This window comes from Elgaria multicarinata, chromosome 5, assembly GCF_023053635.1.
Source record: "Elgaria multicarinata webbii isolate HBS135686 ecotype San Diego chromosome 5, rElgMul1.1.pri, whole genome shotgun sequence".
NCBI lineage: Eukaryota > Metazoa > Chordata > Lepidosauria > Squamata > Anguidae > Elgaria > Elgaria multicarinata.
In genome coordinates, this window is record NC_086175.1 from 81,181,714 (window position 1) to 81,208,493 (window position 26,780).

Sequence of the window (26,780 nt, forward strand, 5' to 3'; positions counted from 1 at the left end):
TATGAGGGAAGATTACAACAGCTGGGATTGTTTAGCTTGGAAAAAGGAGGCTAAGGGGAGATATTATAGAGGTGTACAAAATTATGCATTGTGTGAAGAATGTGGATAGGGAGACACTTTTTTCCCTCTCTCAAAATACTAGAACCCAAGGTCATTCCATAAAGCTGATTGGTGGGAGATCCAGGACAAACAAAAGGAAGTATTTCTTCACACAGCACATAGTTAAATTATGGAACTCACTACCACAAGATGTAGTGATGGCCACCAATTTGGAAGGCTTTAAAAGGGGTTTGGATAAATTCCTGGGGGAGAAGGCTGTCAATGGCTACTAGCCCTGATGGTTATGTGCTACCTCCAGTATCCAAAGCAGTAAGCCTGCATGCATCAGTTGCTGGTGGATATAGGTGGGAGGGTGCTATTGCACCATGTCCTGCTTTGTTGATCCCTGGTCGACAGCTTGCTGGCCACTGTATGAACAGAGTGTTGGATTAGATGGACCCTCGGTCTGATCCAGCATGGGACTTCTTATGCTCTTAAGCACACACAGAAATACAAGGAGAAACTTGGTCTATGATTCACCTCATTTGGATTTTTTTTTCTTATTAGATAAATGTAGCAACACTCAGTAGTAAGGCACAAACTGTAATGAAGACAGTTTGTCTTCTTGAGAAAGACAAAATTATTAATACACAAAGAAAATAACTACAGTTCTGGCATTCATCTTTTTAATGTATTGAATTGATCCTATAACATTGTCTCTATGGTCTATCCATAGTGGACTCTGAACAAGAACCCCTTAAATTATGCTTGATGTCAAGTTTCTTGAAGGTTTTCAATGTAGTTTACATGTCCAGTTATTTCAGTTTGGTTTTAAAGGGAAACCATGGCTGCAGGGGTGGGTGGGGTTCACGGCTATGCTGCCAAATTTTGACAGCAAAATTGGTGATGCATCAGCAGCAATTGTCATGGCAATGGTGGGGTGGATGGTCCCTGGCGGGTTCCATGGGAAAAATTGACCCCCATAAAAGTTGCCTACCCCTGTGTTACAGTCTAGAGAATGTGGTGTTACAAAGAGCATCCAAACATCTGTCACAAACTGGCAGTGTAATGGTGAAGCTTATTACGAAATGGCAGTACAAGGATTTTTCATCTGCTTTTTTTCTGCACTTCAGCGCACCTTTTCTCTTCCCAGTAAAAAAAACCCAATGATAATAAATAACTCAATGACAATCAATTTAACAACCAAAAATGGCTGCTCTTTAACTAGTTGAAGTGGCCACTTCACTCTGCCTAAGGATGTCCAGATTTTGTGAAATCTGTCCCATGTGTGTTTCATGGATTGTGCAGTGTCACTTATTCTAGCATCTGTTCACAGCTGTATTCCATGATGCCAGAAATGGTGACATGGTGCTGAATTTTTTTTTAAATAAATAAATAAAAAAATTTTAAAAAATGCATTATGCAGAAAACTGCACAAATAATTCCATAAGAGGCTCACAAAAATTTGTGTAATTTATGTTAGTACATAAAATTTAGCGTATTATCCCCCATTCCATCCAACTTTTCCCCGCATATATTTTCCAGGATTCCATATGTCTCTGCTAGAAATTTATGCATTTTCCTTTGAATAAATTTGCATAAATTTCTATGCTGGCTACTGTACTGGGACTGCTGCTACTGGTGATATCCATCTTCCATCTAGGCCAGCAGAGGGAAGAGGAAGAAATGGTTAAAGCTGGTGGGCACTCCATGATCAGTTAGATGATGGTATATCTCCAGCTACTTGCTCCAACTTATTCCTCCACCTCCATCTCCTCTTTCCCTTCCTCTTGCTCAATGCTCTCTATCCCCTTCCATCTCCATCTCTGTCTTTGCATCTCCTACAGCTCTGGTGACAAGAGGAGAGAGGAGAAAGTTAGCTGGTGCGTGGCAACACACCCAGCTTTCTGGGAGGAAGAGGGACAATATGACCTACCTGAAACAATGCATTTACCCACAGTTTGAGAAATCCTGCCCTAAAGAACAGAGCAATCAAAAATAGAGTCAATAGGAATAGTTAAACAAAGCAATGGAAAAGCAAGTGATTTTTAAAAAAAATCTGCAAGAAATATTCAGAAACTAAATAAATCTTAATTTCTGGCTGAGAGGGTATTAAATTACAAATGCTAGTCCGGAAAAAGAGCTCTTCATCAACAAAATCCTTTCTTTCTTTCTTTCTTTCTTTCTTTCTTTCTTTCTTTCTTTCTTTCTTTCTGACAAACACAATGGAAGACTTATTTGGAATTGGAAGACGTACCAATTCACCTTATCCTGATTTCAGTTTCTCTTTAAAAAAGCAGACTTTGAAACAGACAGATACATGAAGTATCCTTTGTTCACTCTGGTCTTTAGCAACAGCCACTTGAAGCATCAAAACCCAAAAGTTGCTCCAGCATCTTGTGTTTTGCCACTGGAGGGCTATTAGAACAGACACTCCAAAGTTGGGTTTCTTTCTACAAATGAATATGCAGCTCTCAACCTTTCTCCATTATATGCATGTTCTGCAGCTGTGACTACTATGTCTAATAAAACAGTATAACAAGGATGCATGGAGCAATATTATAATTGAAGATCTTTTCCACGCAGTCTAGTCAAATTATCATTAGATTTAATGGTATCATTATAATTGTAATGGAAGATCTTGTAAGTGCTTCTTTCAGGCCATCTGCACCTAGACAGCTGCTAATATATCTTGTTAGACCAAGAATAAAAGATACCTTACCTAGTGAGCTGTTCAACATAAAATTATAGTTTAAATTATTCTAAAACTTAGCTCTTCATTATTTAAAAGTGACTCTTCTACTTAGTATTTAGATATTAGGGAGGCTAGTAATTTTGCCGGGCTCATTACTGTCCATGACATTGGTTTCTTTTTCTTCATTTTTCTTTAGGGCCATAGGAATCCTTAAGAAAAAAAGACTACTTTTTAAGCTTCCTAGATTCTACCTGAATATTATTAAATGTCCCCTTTGTGCACACTTTGAATTATGAAGTGCTAATAAATAAGCTTCCAACTTATAAATAGCAGCTGTTACATAGTTAGTTGATTCAGTTCCTCCAATCCTTTAAAAAGCATGGAAGCTCTCACATCTATTTCCCCAAAATATCTATAATTTGCTGAGATTTTAACTTGATGTCTGTCTTCTATTGTCTTTCCTTACTCCCATTCCTTTCCTTTTCCTTATGTGACTATTTATTTAGATTACATTTTTGTTGATGATGATTTTATTCTATACTGCAATGCTTTCTTTTTAATCTCTTAAGAAACTTTTTTTAAATTTAATTGTTTTTATTATTATTGATTAGACTTGACTTGTTTAGTCAAAGAGGCTACTTGAGAATAAATAATGTGTTACCACACCTGCTCAGCCCACACACCTGTAGACACAATGTCTTCCTTATAAAGATTCCCATGGGAAAAAAAATATTTCTCTGAGTTTAGGCTCAGGAATAATTTTGTTACACCTAGTCAATTTGTTTGTTTTGTTTGAAAATGAAAAATATGTTACCTTGTGTGTTTCCTTGTTTTCTCTGGTTGCCAGGAAATTGAGAGCTAAATTTGTTGCTCGACTCTGAATATCCCTTCTGTTTTATGGCTTATAGCTGAACAATAAAACTATTACTATGAAATTACTACTACACATCTGAAACCTACTCTTCAATGTTTGGGAATAAGCCCCTCTTCAGCGTGGATGAATGAGGGGATTTTATCTCTAGGGCTAGTGGGGTGTGGGGGCATCTGGTAGAAACAGGAAACAAGTTAGTATGTTTAAGGGTGAGATGAGGACAAATCCAAAGGGCACTGTGGTGGGATCAGGACTGAAACACAGTTTCTAAATTTTCAATACAAGTAAGAAACTATGTTGTTCAAAATTAAATGGATTATCTTTTCTGAACCATTTTTTTTCCTTTTAGGTGACTGTGGAGGGCCATTTGATCTGTGGGAACCAAACACTACATTTAGTTCAATGAACTATCCCAACAACTACCCCAACATAGCCTCTTGTAAGTAATATGTCTCAAATGTATATGACGGATGTGTTAGACTGGGAAATGTGGCATTTGTAGCCCTGATTAGTGCTTCTAAGTGAAGTGCATGTTGTGATTCTACCAGGATTTTGAATCTACAAAGTCACATTTGACTTCAAGTGAAGATATTTCTCAAGAACAGGGAGATGGATAAAAAAGAAGTCAAAGAGAAGCAAGAATACCTGGGGGCTACTCAAAACCACAATAAGAGAAGCTCAGCTAGAATATATCCCACAGGTCAGGAAACGTACAACTAAGTCCAAGAAGTCAGCAGCATAGTTAATAAGCAGTTTCAGGGAAAATATGCTTTCATTCAGAAAATGGAAGTTTTCCCCAAATAAGGAGGACAAATAGGAACACAAGCATGCACAAAGGAAAAGCAAGCAGGCAATAAGGGATGTAGTAAAGAGTTTTGAGAGGTATGTCACTAGTAACTTTAAGAACAATAAATACATCAGAAGCAAGAAACTGCCTAGGGAGGCAAATGGTACACTGGGTGACAAGGGAGTTAAAGGGTTAGGGTTAGGGATGATAAGGATAATAAGGAGATTGCAGAGAAGCTGAATGAATTCTTTGCATCTGTGTTCACTATAGTGGATATATGACAGATACTTACTGGTGCATGAAATGATATTTTAAGGAAGAGAATCTGAGGATTTGAGACAAAGATGAAGTTTTAGACCTTTTTGAAAATTTAAAATGAACAAAACTAGGTCTAAATGGTATCCATCTGAGAGTTCTTAAAGAACTCAGTGTGACGCAGTGGAGTCCTCCAAAGAGTTGTATTGGGGCTGGTGCTTTTAACTTATTCATAAATGAACAAGGGGTGAGCAGTGAAGTGACCAAGTTTGTTGATGACACCAAATTATTTAATGTGATTAGAACAAAAAGGGACAGCAAAGCATTCCAAGAGGATCTCTCCAAACTGGGAGAATGGGCATTAAAATGGTAAATGCAAGTCAATGTAAGCAAGCATAAAGTGAAACACATTAGGGGAAAACATTGTATCTTCCCATACAGTATATGCCAATGGAATCTGAGCTGGTGTTGACTATGCAGGAAAGGATCTTAGGCCTGTGGTGACTATTCTCTTATGAGTAGCCACCATGGTTTACAGTGTTTGGGGCTTTTTAGCTTAAGAAAGAGGTGTGTAAGAGGAGACTTGATAGAGATGTATAAAATCATGCACAGCATGGAGAAAGTGGAAACTTCTCCCTCTCTCATAATACTATTGCCCAGGCTTTTCCAATGATGCTGAATTGTGGGAGGAAGTACTTTTTCATATAGCACTGTCCAAGATAAAAATCCACTTTGGTTGTAAGGCAACTCTATTTTATTGAACATAATACAGCTGTATGGAGAAAGTCCTACAGACAAGGACTTCTCAACTGGCAGTGTGAAAAGCAGATATATTTAGTAGGATCTTAACAAATTAGCAGTAATCAAAGTTCTAAAGCAAAACAAAGACAGATCAAAGAAAAACTTTCATTATACTTTATCCCATAACTCTTCTGGCAATGTCAAATTGACCTGGATAGTCAGTCCTCCTTATCAAGCTATCTCATTTGTCTTTTAGTATATCAAGAGGTCTTGACAGTTAGAAATTCTAATTAAGCATTTCCTTGCTGATATAACACTTTTAGCATTTCAATACATTCAGGCACATACGTTATTCCAATCATTTTTTTTTTTATATAATAATTTTTATTCATTTTCAACACTATATAAACATAGATAAACATTTCCAAAATATAACTGAAACTAACACAATAAGAAAAAAAATACATCAAATATCTGCTGCATACATATTGAATAATTGTTGAGTACAAATATCAAAAACTATTACATATGCCTTATCACACTACAACATCTTCATTCTTAACATAAATGTGCACCCCCCACCTCGGGATCATTCTTGAGTCCAAAATCTAATCATTTCTTCTGCTGGTGGTTTCCCACTTCCCTTAGTAAACACAAACACTAGGAACTGTTTCCAGATTCCTTCGAACTCATTTATTTTAGTTACGCCTTTTCTCCACTTAATATTGCATGTCAGTTTATCATTAATGGCTATGTCCCATACTTCTTTGTACCATTCTTCAATAGAATATTCCCCTTGAATCTTCCAGTTCCTAGCTATCATCAATCGTGCTGCAACCAACAAACTCGATATCAGCTCTATAGTTCCTTTTCCACACTTTATATCTTCAAATAGTGACAGCAATGCTATTTTTGGTGTTTGTTCTATTTTCATTCCCACTATTTCTTCAATTTCTGAAAACACCATCTTCCATAATCTTTGTACATATTTGCATTGCCACCACATATGTAAATACGTTCCTTTTTCCCCACATCCTCTCCAACAATTTGCTGAATGTTGATCACTTATCTTATTCAATCTAACCGGGGTTAGGTACCACCTCCATAAAATTTTAAAATAATTCTCCTTTATTCTTACTGATAAACTTCTCAACACTCTTTGTTTCCATAGTCCCTCCCAGCTCTGTCGCCCTATTTGTATCTTCAAATCTGATTCCCAAATCATTTTCTCTGTATTCTCTCTAAACTCCTTCTCTAACAATATTTTATATATTTCACTCATTAATCCTTTTGAAACTATACTACTTCCTTTTCCTTTCTCCTTACTTACTACTAATTCTTCAAACCTCGTCATCTTTCTGCACATTCTATTATCTTTAATCCACTTTTTATTCCATTGTTCTAATTGACCATATTCTAGCCAAGATAGCTTCTTCTCCTTTAACAAATTTTCCATATCTTCTCTTGTTTTAATATCTCTTACCCAATCCTTTAATTTTATTTTATTTTTCTCTTTTAATATTTTACATAATCTACCCTTTAGATCCTCTGGGAAATTCTTTAACATTATTATCGGTGCTAAGGGAGAGTTGCTCGGAAGCAGCTTCCCTTTAAATTTACTCCAAATTTCCCATTGAGTCCTCAGGAGTGGATTATCTATACTTCCAACCCACTTTCTTCCTCCATCTTTAAAAAAAACATTCTCCAGATTCATCTCTACCTTACTTATGATTTTTTCTTCCATCCAATATAAATCTCCTACTCCCATAATTGCTTCTACAACATGTCTTAATCTATTTGCTACGTAGTATAATTTTATGTTTGGGAGACCCATTCCCCCCTTTTTTTGGCTTAGGTACCAATTATTTTTATTCACTCTTGCTCTCTTTTCTCCATTACAATATTTATTAATAATATTTTGCCAACTTTTTATCTCGGTTTCTGATATTTTTATAGGTAACATCCTAAATACAAAATTAATTTTAGCTAATATCTTCATTTTTATCAAAGCTATTCTCCCAAACCAAGATAAATTTAATCTTTTATATTTTTCCAATTTCTCTAGTACCTCTTTCTTTAACCTCGTTAAATTTTCCCTTTCTAAATTCTCTAGATTTTTTGTAATTTTAATTCCCAAATATTTAATCTCGTTCTTAACTTTCAATTCCATTCCCTTAAATTCCCAATCCTTTTCTTCCTTCTTAGTATAGTTAAACAACATCATCTCTGATTTAGACCAATTTATTTTTAACCCTGTAATTTCCTCAAATTCCCTCAACTGATATTTAATTCTTTCTAATTTTCTTAATGGATTCTTAATGGTCAATAAAGTATCATCCGCAAACATGTTTAGCTTTATTTCCCTTACCTCTCCAATTCCTTCTAATTCTTTATCCTCCCTTAGTGCCTTCGCCAAAACTTCCATAACCATTACAAAAAGGACCGGCGAGAGCGGACATCCTTGTCTTGTTCCTCTGGCTAGTCGTATCTTTTCAGTAAGTCCGTCATTTACCACCACTACCGCCGTATTTTGGGAATATAGCTGTTCTATTACATTTTTAAATTTATTTCCAAATCCCAATTTATCTATAATACTCTTTAGTGCCTGCCAGCTCACACAATCAAAAGCTTTAAAAATATCTAATGCCATAATACCTGCCTTAATATTTGCTTTTTTTATTACATTTATTACATTTAAAACTCTACCCACTAAATTATGCATATGTCTTCCTACCACAAACCCACATTGATCTGCTCCTATATATTCTGCCAAAAATTTATTTAGTCGTTTGGCCATAATAGATGTAAAAATTTTAGCATCCTGATTTATTAAAGAAATAGGTCTATAAGAATCGGGATTAGTCAAATCTTTATCTGGTTTTGGGATCAGAATTATCACTGAATGTTCCCATGATTCGGGTATCTTCTCTCCTGATAATATCCTATTATAAAGTTCCATTAATTTTGGAACTAAACAATCTTTGAAGACCTTATAATATTCTGGACCCAAACCATCTGCTCCTGGTGATTTACCCACTTTTAACTTATCAATAACCTCTTCAACTTCTCTTTGAGTTATTACTGACTCCATTAACTCCTTATATTCTGATTTTATTTCCTTCTTTATAAACCTTCCAATATACTCCTCCACCTTTTCTTGTTGAATTTCTTTACCCTTGTACAATTCCTGATAAAATTCCTGAAAATTTTTTATTTTAGCTTTCATTGCATGACAATAATTCCCTCGGCTATCTTTCAACGTTTCTATCCCATTCCTCCCTTTTTCTTTTTGTGTGAGCTTGGCAAGCAACCTCGAGTTCTTATCACTGTTTTCAAAATATTCCCTTTTCATATACATTAAATTCTTTTGAATCTCTTCTATATTTAAATTTTCTAATTGTTTCTTCTTAGCTTGTATTTCCACTAATTTATATTTATCTTTACTTCGCCAATATCTTTCCTCCAAGTTTTTAATTTCTATCTCTAACTTTTCCTGTTCTGCACGTTGTTGTCTTTTTAAACTACATGTTTCTCTAATACAGATTCCTCTTGCTACAGCCTTCATGGTGTCCCAAATGACTGACCCAGCTGTTCCTCCTTTTTCATTAATTTCCCATGACTCCGACAGTTCCTTCTGAATTTTATCTACTATTTTATTGTATTTCAATATCTTTGTGTTCAACTTCCATCTATATGCCTCTTTATAATCTTTCTTAACTGTAAATTCTAAACTTAACAAGGCATGATCAGTTACTTTTATTACCCCCATTTCCATTTTACAAATCCTCGTTGCAAAGTCTTTTGAAACAAATATATGATCTATCCTGGAGTATGTATGATGAACTGGGGAAAAGTATGAGAATCCAGGCCTATTCCCGTTAAGTAAGCGCCACGAATCTAAATAATCATTTTCTTTTACTAATTTATTCAATATAGTCATATTGTTCCTCTTTTCAGCATTAGTGGGATTTGACCTGTCTCTTTTATTATCCATAACCATATTAAAATCCCCAGCTAATATAGCATACCCCTCCTTAAATTCTTCTATTTCTTTAAACAACTTTATAAAAAACTCTCTATGCCTCTCATTTGGGGCATAAACATTAATCAAAGTATAGACCTTTCCCTCAATTTTACCTTTTAACATAAGATATCTACCCTTATCATCCTTTTTTACCTCTTCTAATGTAAACCCACTTTTTTTTGAAATCAAAGTGGCCACTCCATTTTTTTTTGATGTCCCTAATGACTTTTCATAATAGGCTAGCCACTTTAATTTTATCATATTCGAATTCTCGGAGCCTTGGTGTGTCTCTTGGATCATTATAATATCTGATCCCTCTTTATTAAGCATTTGTTCTATTCTCTTCCTTTTCACGACTGCCCCTAAACCTTTAACATTGAGTGTTGATACCTTTATCTTTTTATCCATAATCACCCTTTTGAAATCTCTTCCGATCCCTTGTGCTCAGCAGTTCAAACTTGCTTACATAAAAACACAAACTCCATACATAAAACCCCCACCCTCCTACCCCAATCCCTCCTCCCCTACCTTCCCCCCCTCCCCACCTCCCCACTCTAATCCCCCCCCATATCCCCGTGAGTCTAGTACTCCAGCCATCTACTTTAAAGGGGGAGGGGGGAGGCAGTGCTGTGCCTGGCCGGCAGGTTTCTATATTAGCATTTTTATTTGCAATTATCTCCAAACATAATTAACAATTCTCTTACTCTCCAGATGTCCCAGCCTCATTCCCTCCCCCACCCACTCCAGCCCCATCTGCTTCCCCATCCAGACCCAGCCTCTTCAGCAAATCTTTACCTTGATCCAATGAGGTTACTCTATGTTCCCTCCTCCCATATGTAAATCTTAAAAAAACCGGGTAACCCCATGCATAAGGAATTTTATTCTTCATTAATGTTTCCGTTATTGGTTTAAGACTACATCTCCAATCTAATGTACGTTGAGAAAGATCATTGTAAATTTGCACTGGTTTGCCTTTATATTATATCTGATTCTTAAATCTCAATTCTTTCATAATTTGCTCTTTTTTATAATAATTACCAAATTTCACCAAAATGTCTCTTGCCCCTTTGTGGTTTTGCCCCCCCACACGATGGACTCGATCCGGATCCAATCCGTCTATTGATATATCAGGCATCAGCTCCTTGAACCAGTTCACGATGATTTCTCTAAGATCTTCTCCCTGCGACTCCTTTAGCTGCTTTATTCAAAAAGTAGATCTACTAGATTAATCTTCCAAGGCAATCGATCACAGTACCCATTCTTTAAATTGTATATTAGTTGATTTCTCAAAAGCCTCTTATTTCTTCTGGTCCAAATCCGCTTTAGCCTCTATCTTTTTGATCTTATCCGAATTTTCCGCCTTTTTATCCGCTAAATACACAATTGATGTCTAAATTCACTCATATGCTGATCCATTTTTTTAAAATATAACAATGTTATTTTCAGCTATAATGGGCCTGATCTACATCAACGAGGGAGGGTTACTACCACTTTCTCCTCCTTCAGTCATATTTTTTTCTTTATTTGGTATTGTATCCAAAGGGACTGGGTCTTTATCTTCCTCCTCTTGCTCAACTCCAGGGGCTGTCCTTTCCAGGAGGGAGAGGTATGCCAAATTATGATTTGAAAGTTCCTTTTTTTATGATTTGAAGGTTTCTTATTTTTTTTTCTTCTTTTTTCTTTTTTTTTTCTTTTTCTTTTTTTGTATATTGAGCTTTGCCCAACTTTTGATCTTTCTTTTAACGTTAGGCATGGGACTCTTCTGGGTAGGGCATAAATCTTAGAGTGTAACTCACTTCCTTAGCAACTTATGCTGGCTTCTCTGTTATATATCAAACACTTTTTCCTTCTTCATGAGGGGGGGGGAATATCCAGTTCACAACAGCATTCACTAGAGGGGATCAGTTTAATCATTCGCAGCCTCTCAGCTTCCCACATCTCCCTCACCGAATGCCGAATGCAGCTTCTTCCACCTTCTCTCCCCCCCTTCTCACCACGCCAATAAATCCAATCAACAACTTCCACCTTACAAAGCCAGCATTTCAATCTTTCCCATGTGAGATAAGAATGAAAGGTTATAACACAAATCAATGTCCAGCAAGCATAAATTCCTTCTTTTTAAACTGCGTCAGTGTTACTTTCGGTTTCGATAGTGTTGCCGTTTACACAGACATTGTATTAAATATCAATCATCTCACCTCCCTTCTTCAAATCTCTCTGCTTTTCCAGCTCCTGTGACTTTTATAATCATTTTCTGTCGTTTGCTCAAAGATTTATGCCCATTAGAAGAGAGATAATTGCTTTTTCCGGCAAACGCCGCTTAGAGCCTCAGAAGAAACCCGCCATTGCTCAGGCGGCCAGCTCCGCCCCCCCACGTTATTCCAATCATACAGCTCATTTGCAAGAACCAAACTACGTACAGAGGCCTACATACAGAGCAGGTGTATCAAGGCTTCAGGCCTTGTTTTATCAGGGCATAGTTAAACTATGGAACTCACTACCACAAGAATTAGTAATGGCCACCAAGTTGATTAGACACATTCCTGGAGGATAAGGCAATCAATGGCCACTAGTCATGATGGCTAAACTTTGTCTCCGGTATCAGAGGTAGTATGCTACTCAATAGCAATTGCTGGGTACACAACTGTGATATTGATATTGCTCTCATGTCCTGCTTATGGGCTCCCTCATGCATCTAGTTAGTCATTGTGCATACAGGATGCTGGCATTTGGTGCTATCCAGCAAGACTCTTCTTATTTTGTATGTTCTTCTGTTATACAGTGCCTAAACCACAGTGGTACAGGCGTTAGTAACCTCAAGGCTGGATTAGTGCAATGTGCTCTATGTGGGCTTGCTCTTAAAGCCTCTCTGGAAGCTGGAGCTAGTGCAGAATACAGCAGCTCAGCTGTTGTCAGGAGCTGCTTCTTTTCAGCATGTATCTCCTTTGCTGAGAGAACTGCACTGGCTGTCAGTTCGCTAGGTTTAAGGTACTAGTACTAGTGTACAAAGCCCTAAACACTTGGAACCAGGATACCTGAGGGAGCACCTTCTCCCCTACTTACCTGTCCAGTCATTGAGGGCATGCTCCTGGTTATTCCACGTGGACCTATGGTCCAACTGGAGTCCACCAGGAGAAGAGCCTTCAGTGTGGTAGCCCCCTTCCTATGGAATTCCCTGCCTTTGGAGGTCAGGCAGGCGCCAATGTTGTATTCCTTCTGGCACCTCCTGAAAATGTTGTTGTTCCAGGCAGCTTTCCCAGAATGACCAGCCACAGTTTTATTTGCACTTTGTTTCTTCTAAAAATGTGTTTTAATGTGTTCTTATTCTGTTTTAGTCTTTATTCTGTTTGTTCACTGCTCCAAAATCCTTGGATGGGGAGTGGTATATAAATCTTGTAAATCAATAAGAAATAAATAAAATAAACAATCTACAAAGAGGATTACTTCTCTGCTTTTGTTTGAGGTGGAATTCCACAGGAATCTTGAGTTGTGGACCCTGCCTCCACACCCACCAGCAGTAAAAGTAGCAGTTAAAGCACACACAGACACACCACTGCTTGGATTTTTTTTTTTTCTGCATTACATCGAGCACTCTCAAATAATTCTGAGAAAACGATTGTGGGGTGCATTATTTTGAAAGATACTGACACTAAAGACTAAAGCATAAGTGTGAGAACTAATATGCAAGAGAGACTTGAGACAATAAAAATACAACTGACTATGTTTAAACTTTATTCATTCTCGGATTGGAAGAGAAAGCCATGAAAAATGGCTGCCTCTTTGTGTAAACTCCTGCTTCCATCTCTTTTTGAAAAGATACTGACAAATAAGCACCCCAATGAAGGACTGTTTCATGCAATCTTCCTTGAATTTTATTTTCTAGGTGTGTGGTATTTAAATGCAAAGAAAGGAAAAAATATTCAACTTCATTTCCAGTATTTTGATCTGGAAAATATTTATGATGTTGTGGAAATCCGAGATGGGAGAGGAGATGATTCTTTACTTTTGGGCAAGTGTAATTTACTGATTTATGTGATAAAACATATGGAATTAGAATAGTGAGCATTGCTATGCAGAATTTCATCTTCTCTGGAAAACATAAATTGTTTATGTATTTGAAAGATTTCCACAGTACATTTGTGATCATTCCAGGGAGCTGCAATTTCAGAGTAATGAGAGTATACTTACTTTGTGGTTTTTATCCTTCCCAGACATAACAATATATTTCACGTATCATAAGTATTTACAATAACAGTAGCATCGAGAGTACAAGTGAAACTAGAGATGGGCGCATTCCACTCCAGAAATGTTTTGGAGGACTTTTTCACAGATTCCACTGAAACTTCCAGATTGATTTTTGAAACGTAAATGGCTTTGAAGATCCAAAGGCATATGGTCAACTAAAGCTAAGCAAGTTTGGGTCTGGTTAGTGTTTAGGTCAGGGACACCTGGGACCTCTTCCATGATGGAAGAAAGGAGTGTTATAAATGGACTAAATGAATAAATAAGTTTGGAGATTCCTTTCTGGGTTCTGTTGTGTGATGTGGCTGAGGCTTCTGCACATACGAGCCAAGCTCTAGTCATGAACCCACATTTTGTTGGAATCAGATCTGCTGATAGATGGTAAAGCCTGGCTCCATTCCAGGTAAATTCCGTTACATTCTAATTATAAAACAAGTGGAAATTCAGCACCATTTGTAGATGAAACGTATCTAAAATTTAGCTCATCTCAAAATATTTAAAATATTCAGGAATATATTTTTTAGCCTTGGAAGACCATATTCACAAGGTTACGATGAAGGAAAATGGACCCCTTTTCGCAGCCATAAACTTGTGTTGTGTTTTTCTCTGTATTTTTGATAAGTAACAATACGATTTTCTAAGCAGAATTCATTTGGCTCATGTCTAAAATATGCCCCTGTTTTATCCTTATGAGTAGCTGTATATACTGGAAGATCCCCAGTGCCAGATACCTTCTCTACGACGCACCAGATGACTGTGCTCTTCGTTACGGACAAATCTGGAACTAGGAAAGGATTTGTAGCCAATTTTACTACAGGCTACCATCTAGGCATGCCGGGTGAGCTTCACACATAGTGAACGGTGAAGAAATATTCCTTGAATATTCACCATAGATGTCTCTCTCAGGGTCTGTCTTGGGGTAATTTATGTCTTACACTCTAGCTCTCAATTACTCTAACATTAGCTCAACACCAATTCTGTGCTTCAAAGCAGCCTTGTGAGGGGGTGATTTGCAGCAGAGAAGCAGCAGAGTATTCCTGCTGTGACTCCTGCTGCTGCTTTGTGAGACAACAGATTGTGTTTATCTCACAAGCATAGGTCCCAAATCCCAGAAGGGAAAATCACCTGAAAGGGGCCTTCAGAGGAGAAATAGCAGGGCCAGCATCAAAGATAGGCATGGCCAGGTACCTGCCAAAGGCCTGCATCCCAGCAGAGGCCTATTGACAAGATCCCCCTGGACTTGATCTTCCTCTTCACCATTGCACCCAGCTTATTCACCTGCCCCTCACTCTTGCTGAGGCAACAGTGGTGGTGAGAAGGAGCAATGGTAGACACCACTGCCTACTTGCTTGCTGGTACTCTACATATCAAGCATGTAAATGCTAGCAATGAGGAGAGAGGGAATGAAGACCAATAGTAGTTAGGGACAGTAGTGGTGATAAAACAGACTCACTGAAGGAATGGGATTGCCTTGCCCACGGGCCCCCCAAAACCTGGAGCCAGCACTTGGAAGTAGCATGATAGCATGAAGGAAAGGTTTAAGCATACCCACTGCTGTTTCTTTGCTGCAAATCACCACCTCCTGAAGGCAGAGGAATGAAGAGGTAGCTGTTGAGCTAACAGTAGATCTTGCTAAGGTGACATTTGGCCCTCAGAGTAACCTGGCACCTCTTAAGAAAAATGCACCATTAATTATAGTCAATGTTTAACTTTTAAGTCTTTATCAGATGAAATTACTTGCACTTGTATTAAAAATATATGAATGCCTTCATTTATGGGACACCAGAAAATCAGCACAGGTTCAAAATTTGTTCATTAAGAATACTTTGCCTGAGTAGAATATCAGTCCAGGGTAATAATATTTACATGTTTACATCCCTCATGGCCAATAGTGAAGATACAGACTTTTTATTGTATCTTACAGATCCCTGTGGACCCAATTATTATCAGTGTGGAAGTAGAGAATGCATACCACTGGTTTTCCTTTGTGACCAATCACAGCACTGTAAAGATAATTCTGATGAAGCAGACTGTGGTAAGTATTTTCCTCTTAAACCAAAAATCAGCAAGCTGCTTCTAATACATGTGACATTTCTGAATAAGCAAAAAACGTTCATGGAGAAACATCAAATACATGAGAACATATGAAGGCGAAAAGAGTCATGCTGGATCAGACCAAGGATCCATCTAGTCCAGCATTCAGTTCACCCAGAAGCCAACCTGCTGCCCATAGGAAATCCACAAGCAGGATATGAGTTCAATAGCCCCCTCCCACCCATGTTCCCCAGTAACTGGTGGGCTTAGGCATATTGCCTCTGATACTGGAGGTAGCATATACCCATTGATAGCCATTGATAGCCATCCTCCATGAATTTGTCCAATCCCCTTTTTAAACCATTCAATAGATTTATTTTGCGTAAGTGTGGGGAGGTGAAAGAACAATATGCCTGTCACTTTTCTGTAGCAGCTGGGTCATCTTGCTTGGTCATCTTGCTTGGGCCAGGGTAACGGAACATCTACCATCCCTCCAAAACTTAATGCAACACAGGAAGAAACCCTTCCTCCACTCTACTCCAGCCTAGAGATCACTGATTAGATGGCCAGGAGAAAATTGATAATCTTAATTCATTATGAAAGTTTAGAGTCCTCTGGCCAAGGTCTATATCAGTGGAGCATTATACAGGATCAGGCAAAGGTATTGCCACAACAAACCAAATGACAAAGGTTGGCAAGGATGCTGTTGCAAGGATGTTCTGCTCCACATTGGCACTGCCCTGCTTGCCAGTGATAGGCTTTTGTTCTGTCCGTATCCATATGAGCTACTCTGGGGTTGCGCTACATGGGATTGCGCTACCCATAGTTGTATATAGATTTGTTCCATTGACACAACAAACCTTTACACAGGCTAAGAATCTAGATCAAGGTGTATACAATGTTACTATACTGTATACAGCATATTTACAGCAGACTAAAGTATAAAGTGATGACTCAAAGGTTCACTGGGCCCTGTGTGCCTTCTATACATGTACGTGTGCTACTTGAAGTTTTACGCTCTGTTCCAGAGAGGGAACATAACCTTTTGAGTGGAGGCTGCTGTGTTCATTCTTCTGGGAACAGGAGGTCTGCATGTGGTTTTGTTTAGAATGCTTGTGCAGCTCTGTTTCCATTGGAATGAAAAAAACTGTTGAGGATGGAAGACTGACTATCCTGAACCTAAATATATTCATTCTGATGTGGGGCCTCCTTATGCGCATGGGAACTATGGAGTTCCTTCCTGTGTGGAGTTTTATTTATTCACTTCAACGTTTGCTCAAAAGGCGTGCTTAGGACTCAATTCTTAAGCTTACTTTCAAGGAAATGAGTTTAGGATCAAGAGTAAGCTTGATAAAAGTGTTTGACAGGAGCATAAAACAGCTGTGGAGAATAGCATTTCAACTGTTTCACAACACATATGCGGGTTACTTTGACAACAATGACAGCTGTTGTCATAGCACCATCTGTGGAGGTAGTTATTTCCAAAATTAAATGTTCCATACATAGCTCTGTTTCATATAAAACAGAAATAATGGTCTCTGTACAACCATTTATATGCAGAACTGATGTTAAAATGATGCTGGGGTCTGGTAAAAAAAAGAAAGAAAGAAAAGGAATTGCTTTGCAGACAAAGTGCTGTCTGACACAATTGTTTCTGTGGGTGGATGCTTAGATTTGGAGGCATATTTCCTTGGCTTATGTTAGATAAATCATAACTGTTCACAATGAAACCTTTAGAGATGTGCTGGCAGGGATCTTGAACTTCATCATTAGTAGTATAAGCATCCAGAAGCAAAATGTGCTTCCGAATAGATCTTATCCTTATTTCTGTAAACCGCCCAGAGAGCCCTGGCTATGGGAGCGGTATATAAGTGCAATAAATAAATAAATAAATCCTGCTATGTTTAGTGGAGATTATTTTTTTCTTTATTCCTGATTTTTATAACAGAAACTAAATTCCAGTTTACAAGGGGAAAGGCACGCATTCTGAAGCTTAATCCAGACAAGGCAAAAGTGGTCCTGCTCAGTTGAAAGGCAATTCAGGGAATAGGGACTCGACCTGTGTTGGATGGGCAGGATATAAATTACATATGTACAACAAATAATTTTAAAAGAAGCATCTGAAAATGTTTTGCAATAATTTCCACAAAAGGGTGAAAATCTGAACAAGGCAAGCAAAGTATATGATAATATTTGATCTTACAGGATTGTAATTGGTGCTATTCACTGCAATTCCTAGACCTAAATGGTAGTATAAGAGACCTCCTTTGTATGTACTCTGGCAGGTGTGCTGGGCTTTCTAGTTGCTGCCTTATTGTCCAATAAGGTGATTGTGTGAACTGGGTCAATGCGCTCATCAGACCATCTTCAGGTGGTGCATCAGAACCACCTGAGGAGCTGGAATGTCTCTTCTTAGTATCCCGAATATGCTGTTACAGGAACTTCATGATTGACAGCTTTTGCATGGATCCCAAACAATGCAGAAGCAAGAACAGAACAATGTCAACCACACTGGTGGGGTGCAGTTGAATGATACATGATAAAAATGGTGTTGGTTCAAGTCCTGCCCCCACCCCAAACGAATTTGGCTTCAGAATAGCTTTATAAAAAATGTGGGCAAAAGTACAAGTCATTCTCCCTTTTCCCGTTCTTGGTTAGTATGACGGAAGTTGAGTCTGTAGAGCTTCTCTGTGGATGGAAATGACCTACAGTCTATGTTGTACTCTTCACCTATGACTGTTGTTTTGCCAATAGTGCGCTTGGTCAAAGGTTCTCTCAGCTTCAACGGGTTGGTCCAGTTCAAGGTTGAGAAAAAATGGCATACAGCTTGTGCAAATGGCTGGACTGAACAATCATCAAGCAGAATCTGTCACTGGCTGGGACTAGGGTAAGTAAGGCTATTTAATAAGTCTGGTTTCTGGCCTAAATGGTATATTGTGTTGTGTATAGCAGTGGGTATAGCCAACTTTAAAAAGGCAGCGTACTGATGTGTGGTTATTCAATGCACACATTTGAAAGTGTCAGGAATCATTTTCATTCTTCCACTAAGACACTTTTCTTTGACTAAGGCACTTTAGGAGGAATAGCAGTGGTGCAGGAGGAGCATTAAGAGTGCATGTCTTGTAACATCCCATATTTATGCTTGAATGTGTTGCAGTGCTCAGGAGGTTAGGTTCCAAAAATTTCATCATGTATAACTGAAGTTTGCATAACAAATTCTGAATAGTTTTGAAAACCTGTTTCAGCCAAGGCACTGTATCTCCTTCCTCCTTCCTGTCCTTTTGGGAGCTGGTAATACTATTTTTAAGAACAGTACAGAATGATAACAGGCGCTCAGCGATACTATTACTGATTAGCAGCAGTAGTAATAATAATATAATTAAGAAAATATATCCCTTTGTATTCACAAAGGCAGCTGTGTCATTTGTCACTGGTAATGATGTAGGATTATCCAGTAGAAGCACATTCTAACTCTCTCACTTAAACCAATAAGACTGACAAATAGTCCAGTTTGTTTTTGTATCTCAGTAAGGACACTAAAAACAGGGGAAACTGAGCAGCAGCAGCTTTGGAAGTCACCAGATCTTTTAGAAATTCACTTTTTTCAGTCAAGATTTATGGGGGAATTTGCTTTCTACCTGCCCACCTACCCCTTTTCCTGAGGAAAAAGACTAACTGCTGATGAAATTTGAAATGTCTGATGTTCCTTCAGTGCCACGGAGAAGTAAATCAGAGGGGCTGTGTGTGCTCAGCATCCTCCTTCTCGGTAATGACTTGAGAAACAGTTTGTAAAACTGACCATCTGGAAAGAAGGAGAAACTAAGCCCAAGCGTAGCCCAGTGTGTGTGCATCAATTAACTGCCTCCAAAGTCCCCATTGCTTGAAATACTGGGGAAGATGGCTACATTGTGTTCTTCTATTAAGGGATGTATTGTGTTCAACCAGGTCCTTACATCCCCGCCACTCTCAAATCTCTGTGCACATCCTGCTGGTTCCATGCACTTCTCTAAAGAGGCAAGAGCAAAGACAATCATAAAATCAAAGAAACTGGAGGTAAAAAAAGAGACCTGTTAGGTCATTTAGTCCATCTTCCTGCCAAGTGTTGGATTATTCTCCAACAGTATTTCCACACTTGCTTTAGCTAGCCTTGTTTTAAACCTCCAGGATATTCTAACAATTTCTCAGTAACTTCTGCATGTTTTATTATACCTTGCAGTCTGGATTTCTGCTGATATTTGGCCTATATTTCTATTTCCTCAATATTTTATCCCAATAGGTAGGAGGAGACCTACTGAGAATTGCTACCATAGTGCACCAAAGCAAATCGTGTTTGAACATGCATGTGGAACTTCTAAAATTAGATTTGGCTTGTTAGTGGAAGGTAAAATTAAAGTATTAAAGGACACCAGGACTTATTTCTCAAATTAAAGTATGTCAGCATTTATAAATGAGAGTGGAGTTAGGAGGTAATTTCTACCATACACTTTCACCCTGGTCCAAAAAACTGAGCTATATACAGAAGCAGGTTTTATTATCACACAAATCCCTTTGCTCAATCACAAAGTATACTTGGCAGTAGGGCAATAGGTGAAGTTCCCATGGCTGGATGAAGCTATTCAAACCCTGGGTCTGCTTGCCTATGTTCAGTTTATAGACTGGGGGTGTGAGCACACTGCAGAAGAAATTATTGCTCTTGCCTCTTTTACCTGGATTTAGTAACTGGATTTATCCCCTTTATTTTTCCAACTGACCACTCTGACCATCTGTCTGGCAAGTTTGCTTGCAACCCCAGTCCAGAAAAGGCAACACATAGTAATCCCCAGCTGGGAGTTATAAGGAGTCATGGAACTTTTTTTCTGTCTAAACTTGCATACTGCTCAAAGTCACACACACACACACACACACACACACACACACACACACACACACACACATATATATATATATATATATATATATGTCTTCAGTGTAATTGTTTTTAGAATGTTTTAATTATTATTTAAAAGGATATCCCAAGCATTGTTTTCCCTTGTAGAAATGTGAATAGATCATTTCCGGTTTTGTATGATGGGATTGGTCCTTTTGTAGAAGTTAGAAAAGCAGTAAACAACAGCTTAATACTAACACCTAGGTAAGTATTCAAAGATGATGATGATGATGATGATGATGATGATGATGATGATGATGATGATCAATTGAAATTATGTTTAGCATGTATTTTCATTTTTTCTTTATATTTTGTACTTTATATTTTACATGATCCTTTCATAATGTACAGCTAAGAAATTGCCAATAGCTTGTGTCCAGCTCCATAAACACTGTCCAACTAAATTTCACAATGAGTTTAACAAATCATTCAAAGCAAAGAATGACTCTCCATTTGCCACCCTGACTCTTGGAAAAAGAACTTCAGCTGCCAATAGTGGGATGGGGCAGGGGAGTAAGGATTCCCCTCCGTTTGCTATTTCATCATAGTCATTCAACATTGTGACACCATCAGCTGCCAGGAGCAGAAAGAGATTCCAACCCTCAAATTTCTGTTTTCTATTGTTGATTTAGCATTTCATTTATGCACCTTTTGGGTTTGGTGAGGATGTCAGCTGCCTTGAGCATACTATTGGAATGTAGGATTTATTTAATTAATAAATTGAATAAAATCATATCCAGAATTCAAAGTTTCCTTACTAAATATTGAAAACATCTCAGTCTCTCTGGGTATGTGGAGGGGGGGGGGGATTGACTTATCTCTTACCTGGGAGTATCCCTGAGTTGTTCTTAGACATGTTTGTGATCCTGTAGATCAGGAATAGGCAATATATGGCCCTCCAGACATTTGGATCTACAGCTCCCATTAGTGCTAGCCAACATAGTTGTAGGCTAGAGCTGGGGGCCACAAGCTGCCCAACCCTAGTGTAGAGACATGTGTACATATACTAGATATACTTAGATAAAACTAGCATTAAATTTTACTTCCACAGCACTACATCTTTTCAGTCATTGTGTTCATAAGTATTTCTGCTGGCTGCATATGCGTACCACCAGTAGAGTGCCACAGTCTGGCACAGAACTGTACCGATTCATAAATTATGTGGGGGAATCACTCATTTGGAAGTGTCCAATGTTACCTGTACAAAACATGAACATCAGGGGAAAGGATTGATCAGTGGGCATGTTCCCTCGCTATTAAGTATTTAGGTGAAATGGCCAACATGAGATTCAGACCTATTCTAAGCAGGGAAGAAAAACTTTCTGTATAGAAATGGTATTTCCTTAGAATTCTTGGTTCTTCTTAGAATTCTTCTCTATTTATCTGTTTCTTTGATTTTGCAACCCAAAGGAATGCAAATTTCAGACAAACTGTATGGAGAGAAGCTCAGAAGATCCAGCTTTCTTGCAACTGAAGCAACATCTGAAGTAGACTTTAAGATAAAGTCATGATTCCCATACTATTATGAATTTCAGGAAAATAAAAAATATGTTCATTATTAATAAAGACATGACGATTTATAAAGAAGCAATGCTCCATTTCTCTTTTGCGTGCTAGATAGATAGATAGATATATATAGATATATATTTGTATTTATCCCCCATCTTTCAGCCATGATGTATTATTATACTTCACTGATCTATGATGTGTTAAGTTTTGGCACAAATACAGCTTCTAGAGCTTAGATGAATTATTTTTCTAGCCACAGGATCACAGAAATACCACTCATTTTTTATCTGTGGTCTTTTGCTGGTCTGGAATCTGTCTTCTTCTTTTTCTTTTTGGCCAGATATTTCTGAAGCTTCTGAACAAAGCTAAGATATACCTGGCAAAAGCAGAGTTATATCTATGAAAGTAGGTATTGCTTTCGATCAAGCTAAAATTTTGAAATCTTTGGGCACACTGATCTCTAGTGGCAAATAACTGTGTGAACATATAAGAAGGAAATGCTGCTCAGTTACTAGGTAGAGTGTTGAGCATCCTAAAATGCACTTCTTCCCTCGGATTCACGATTATGGAAGTGCAGGGGTTGGGAGAGGCTGCTTTGTTTTGCTTTTGTAGATTCTTCAGCAAAATCATTTAGGCACTAATGAATGCACAGCTTTGATCAAATGTGAAATGCATCCACTTAGCAGCTCTGTATCACTAACAGGTAAGGAAGGTCTATTTTGAATAAACTTCCTTGCCGTCCTAAATGTTCAAATTTCATGCGGCTCTCAGCCTATTTTCAAAAGCCTTCTGCAAGTGATCAGTTGAAACCTCTAGGAAAAGGAGAGGAAGGAGTAGGAGAGGGTGGGGAAAATGGGGATGACAGACAGCTGTATTCAATGCTGTTCACCACTAGTTCCAAAAGGATGCAACCCTCAATAGAAAAAAGGTTCCCTGCCCCTGTTCCATCAAACCATGAAATGTTGTTGTTGTTGTTGTTGTTGTTATTATTATTATTATTATTATTATTATTATTATTAATTTATTTATATAGCACCATCAATGTACATGGTGCTGTACAGATAACACAGTAAATAGCAAGACCCTGCCGCATAGGCTTACAATCTAATAAAGTTGTAGTAAACAATAACTGTACTCTCATTCTAGGGTTCAGTGTCTCAATAATATGGTAACTCACCTGCAATGCAACAATAAAGGTAAGTGTATGAAAAAATAATCAAAACGTCAACACAGAAGGCCTACCCACATATGCTTTCCATGATCACACAATATGTAACCATATAATTTTCACATTAAACATGAATAAGAAAGATATAACAGAAGCTAAAAGTGTTGTCTTGGCTGAATTTGAGGCACCAAAGGGCAGCCCATATAAGGTAATATTTCATTGCTTTTAGAAGGTATCTTGCCTCATACTATGTGGCTTTTCAAAGGAAAGGAGTTACAATATTATGGCCAGTTTCCAAGGCTGCCTGTCTTTGCCATCTGTAAACTCAAAGAAGATTGCTTTTGGAAATCTTAGAGATCATAGCTGTCCACAAATAATAATACTAATAAAATAATAATAAATTTATTTCTTACCCGCCTCTCCATTTTGATCGAGGCGTGGAACAACAATAAACAATAAAATACATAATACTCAATTAAAACATAATATACATTGGCCAGATCTACACTAAGCAGGATACAACACTTTAAAAACAGTTTGAAAATGGTATTTGTAATGTGTCCTGGGCCTGAACAGTTGTCAAAACCATTATAAACCATTATAAGCAGGAGTGTAGATCCTGCCACAGTTAAAAACATCCTAAAAAACTTCCTAGAAACATTTTAAAAACATCTTCAAATTCCACTGGTGATAATCCCATAGCTAGACCCATTTCAATCCAGTTTTTTGGCTTGTTTACAAGATTGAATCCCCTTTGCGCCCTGATAGTTAACCATTATTGAGCAAGGGACAGGGGGAGTGTGACCATGCTAATTCTGCTTAATCTCTCACTGGCTTTTGATATCATTGATCTCATGGCTGGAGGAGGATAGGTTGGGCATTGGAGGCACTGTGTTAATATCTACATGAAGCTCCTGGATTTGGAGCAAAGCACCATCAGTATGCTGATGACACACAGCTTTATTTCCCTGTGACATCTGAATCAGGTGATGCTGTGCAAGTCCTGGATCAGTGATTAATGATGGGCTGGGTGAAGGCCAATAAACTGAAACTGAATCCTCTGTGGGTGAGTGGTTCCCAAGTCCAGGAGATGAGTTTATGACCTGTTCTGGATAGGGTTGCACTCCTTCTGAAAGATCTGGTTTGAAATCTGGGAGTATTCCTTACCTGAACATGGATAGGTTGGCTACAGCATTTGCTATTAATGTCAAGCTCTGTATGGGGCTTTCCTTCAAGTTAGTCCAGAAGCTGTAGATAGTCCAGAATGCAGCAGTGCAGCTGATGCCGAGCGCTGTTATATTTCAACATGTAAGTCCTTCGTTGAGGGAACTGCACTGGCTGCCTCTCTGCTACTGAATCAGGTTTAAGGTTCTGTTACTGGTGTATAAAGCCCTAAACAACTTGAGTCCAGGATATTTGAGAGTGAACAGGCAGCTCAGACACTGAGGTCATCAAATGAGACAGTCCTGATGGCCCCCCATTGATCTGCAGTCTGTTTGGAGACCTCTTGGAGTAAAACCTTTGGTGTACTAGCTAGGCATGTGCTCCGCTCCGATTAGGAGCGTAGAAGCAGTAGCGGATTGGCCTGCTCCGCCTTACCCAGAGGCGGAGTAGGAGCGGACCGCGGACCCCTAGAAGCAAGGCGAAGAGAAGCGCCCATTTTTCGGAGCTCCTAGTTCAGGCGGAGCACTCCGGTCGCCATCTTGAAAACATTTCGCCCATAGGATTGCATTGTGGGAAATAATCACGCATAACTAGGTTGTTTTTGAAGCTATCGTTCTGGAAATTCTTGTGCACAGAGAGTCGTGGATGGGGGTCATTTTGAGACTACTCTCACCTCTCTGCGTCGTGCGGGTCACGTGCTAGAATTTTTTAAAAATCGGGTCAACAGCGCGGCTCAAACGGTGATTTTCGGCTTTTCGCCCATAGGATTGCATTGCGGGAAAGAATTGGGGATAACTGGGGGGGGTTTAAGCTATCATTCTGAAAATTCTTGTGCTTAGACAGTCGTGGATGGGGGTCATTTTGAGACTACTCTCAACTTTCTGCATCCTGTGGTTCACGTGCAATATTTTTTTGAAAATCGGGGTTTGGTTTTTTTTATTTTTTTTTAAGCAATGACAGGCACATTCAACTCCCAATCCTGATGAGAATTGATCACCTCATGAACCATCATCCTCCAATCCCAGCGTCGGAGGGGGGACTAAGGCAGACCCACCCTGAGAGCTTTCTGCTTTGTGTCTCTTTGTGGGTTGGCGTTCGTGGAGGGAAGACTTAGTTAGTTAGTGCTGCTGGCTGCTGTGTGTTTGTTTGGACTTTGGAGATAGATTAGGATTTTGCTTGGCGCGTGTGTGTGTGTTTGTTTGCTTCTTTCTGACTTATAGCTTAGTTTGCCCTGTGTTTTTCCCTTACTTTGACTTAATATAAACTTTATTTTTAAATTTTGGAGTGTGTGTTTGGTTGGTTGGGTTGGTTGTCCCCCCATTCCTCTATTAAAGCCTGACTGTGTTCCTTCTGCTTTTGTGAAAGCTTTCTTTTGAAAGCATACACACACTTCTTGTCCCATTTCCCTACATTTATTAGTAATATTCTTAAACATATTATTATATTCTTTTACATATTCTTAGTAGTATATATATTAGTATATTCTCATACATATTATTAGTAGTATTAATATTTTATTAGTCATCATGAGAAGAGGGAGCAGGCGTGCTGAAAGCAGCAAGGCTCAGGCTGGCACCAGTAAGCAGGCAGGTGGCAAGAGGCAGGTGGCAGCAAGAGGCAGGTTGCAAGAGGCAGGTGGCAGCAGTGCCATTAGAGGAGGAGGAGGAGTATCTCCTTCATTATCCTTTGAGCCCATGAGCCCGCTGATGGACCTAGACGAGGTCCTCAGCACAGAGGAGGGGGAGGAGGAGGAGGCGGTGGTCCTCCAGGATGTGGGGGCTGAGGAGGAGCAGCAGCAGGCCGAGGCTCTCTCCCCAGTCTCATCCCACACCTCTTCCGCTGCAACCCCTGTTTCTGTGGCAACACCAGAGAGCTCAGGCGGGCAATTGGTGGTGTCACCATGGAAGCGAAAGACAAGCATCGTGTGGGACCACTTTGAGTTGGGAGCGGATCCCCGCTTTGCTGTCTGTCGCCACTGCAAACTCAGCCTAAGCAGGGGTTCATCTACAGGGCATTATGGAACCAGCAGCATGAAGATGCATCTTCAGAGGAAGCACCAGTCGGTCCTGCTGGGGAAAGAGGCGGGCAAGGCGACTGGTTCCAGGGGAAAGCCGAAGACTGCTGCTGGCACTGCCACTCTAAGCTCTCCATCTCCCATCCCCACAAGGGTTAGGCAGGCAACCCTGCCGGAAATGGGGTGGGGGAAGTATGGACCCACAAGATGGCGTTTTCCAACGCCCACCCAGGGTGCTACTGTGGTGGGGCATCTGCCGGGACTGACTCCTCCCCAATACTAGATCTATGACATGTCACTCTGCCTGCCC

At 39.0% G+C, this 26,780-nt stretch overlaps 1 protein-coding gene across 1 annotated transcript in view; it reads left to right on the top strand.

The window, feature by feature from the left end:
• TMPRSS15 (transmembrane serine protease 15) overlaps positions 1–26,780 on the top strand; it is an 81,713-nt gene that overhangs the window by 43,201 nt on the left and 11,732 nt on the right. Inside the window, exons 15-21 of the mRNA XM_063127700.1 lie at positions 3,955–4,044; positions 13,296–13,421; positions 14,352–14,492; positions 15,579–15,689; positions 18,443–18,575; positions 20,724–20,819; positions 23,271–23,320. Coding sequence (XP_062983770.1) covers positions 3,955–4,044; positions 13,296–13,421; positions 14,352–14,492; positions 15,579–15,689; positions 18,443–18,575; positions 20,724–20,819; positions 23,271–23,320 — 747 coding nt within the window. The remainder of the gene's footprint in view (positions 1–3,954; positions 4,045–13,295; positions 13,422–14,351; positions 14,493–15,578; positions 15,690–18,442; positions 18,576–20,723; positions 20,820–23,270; positions 23,321–26,780) is intronic.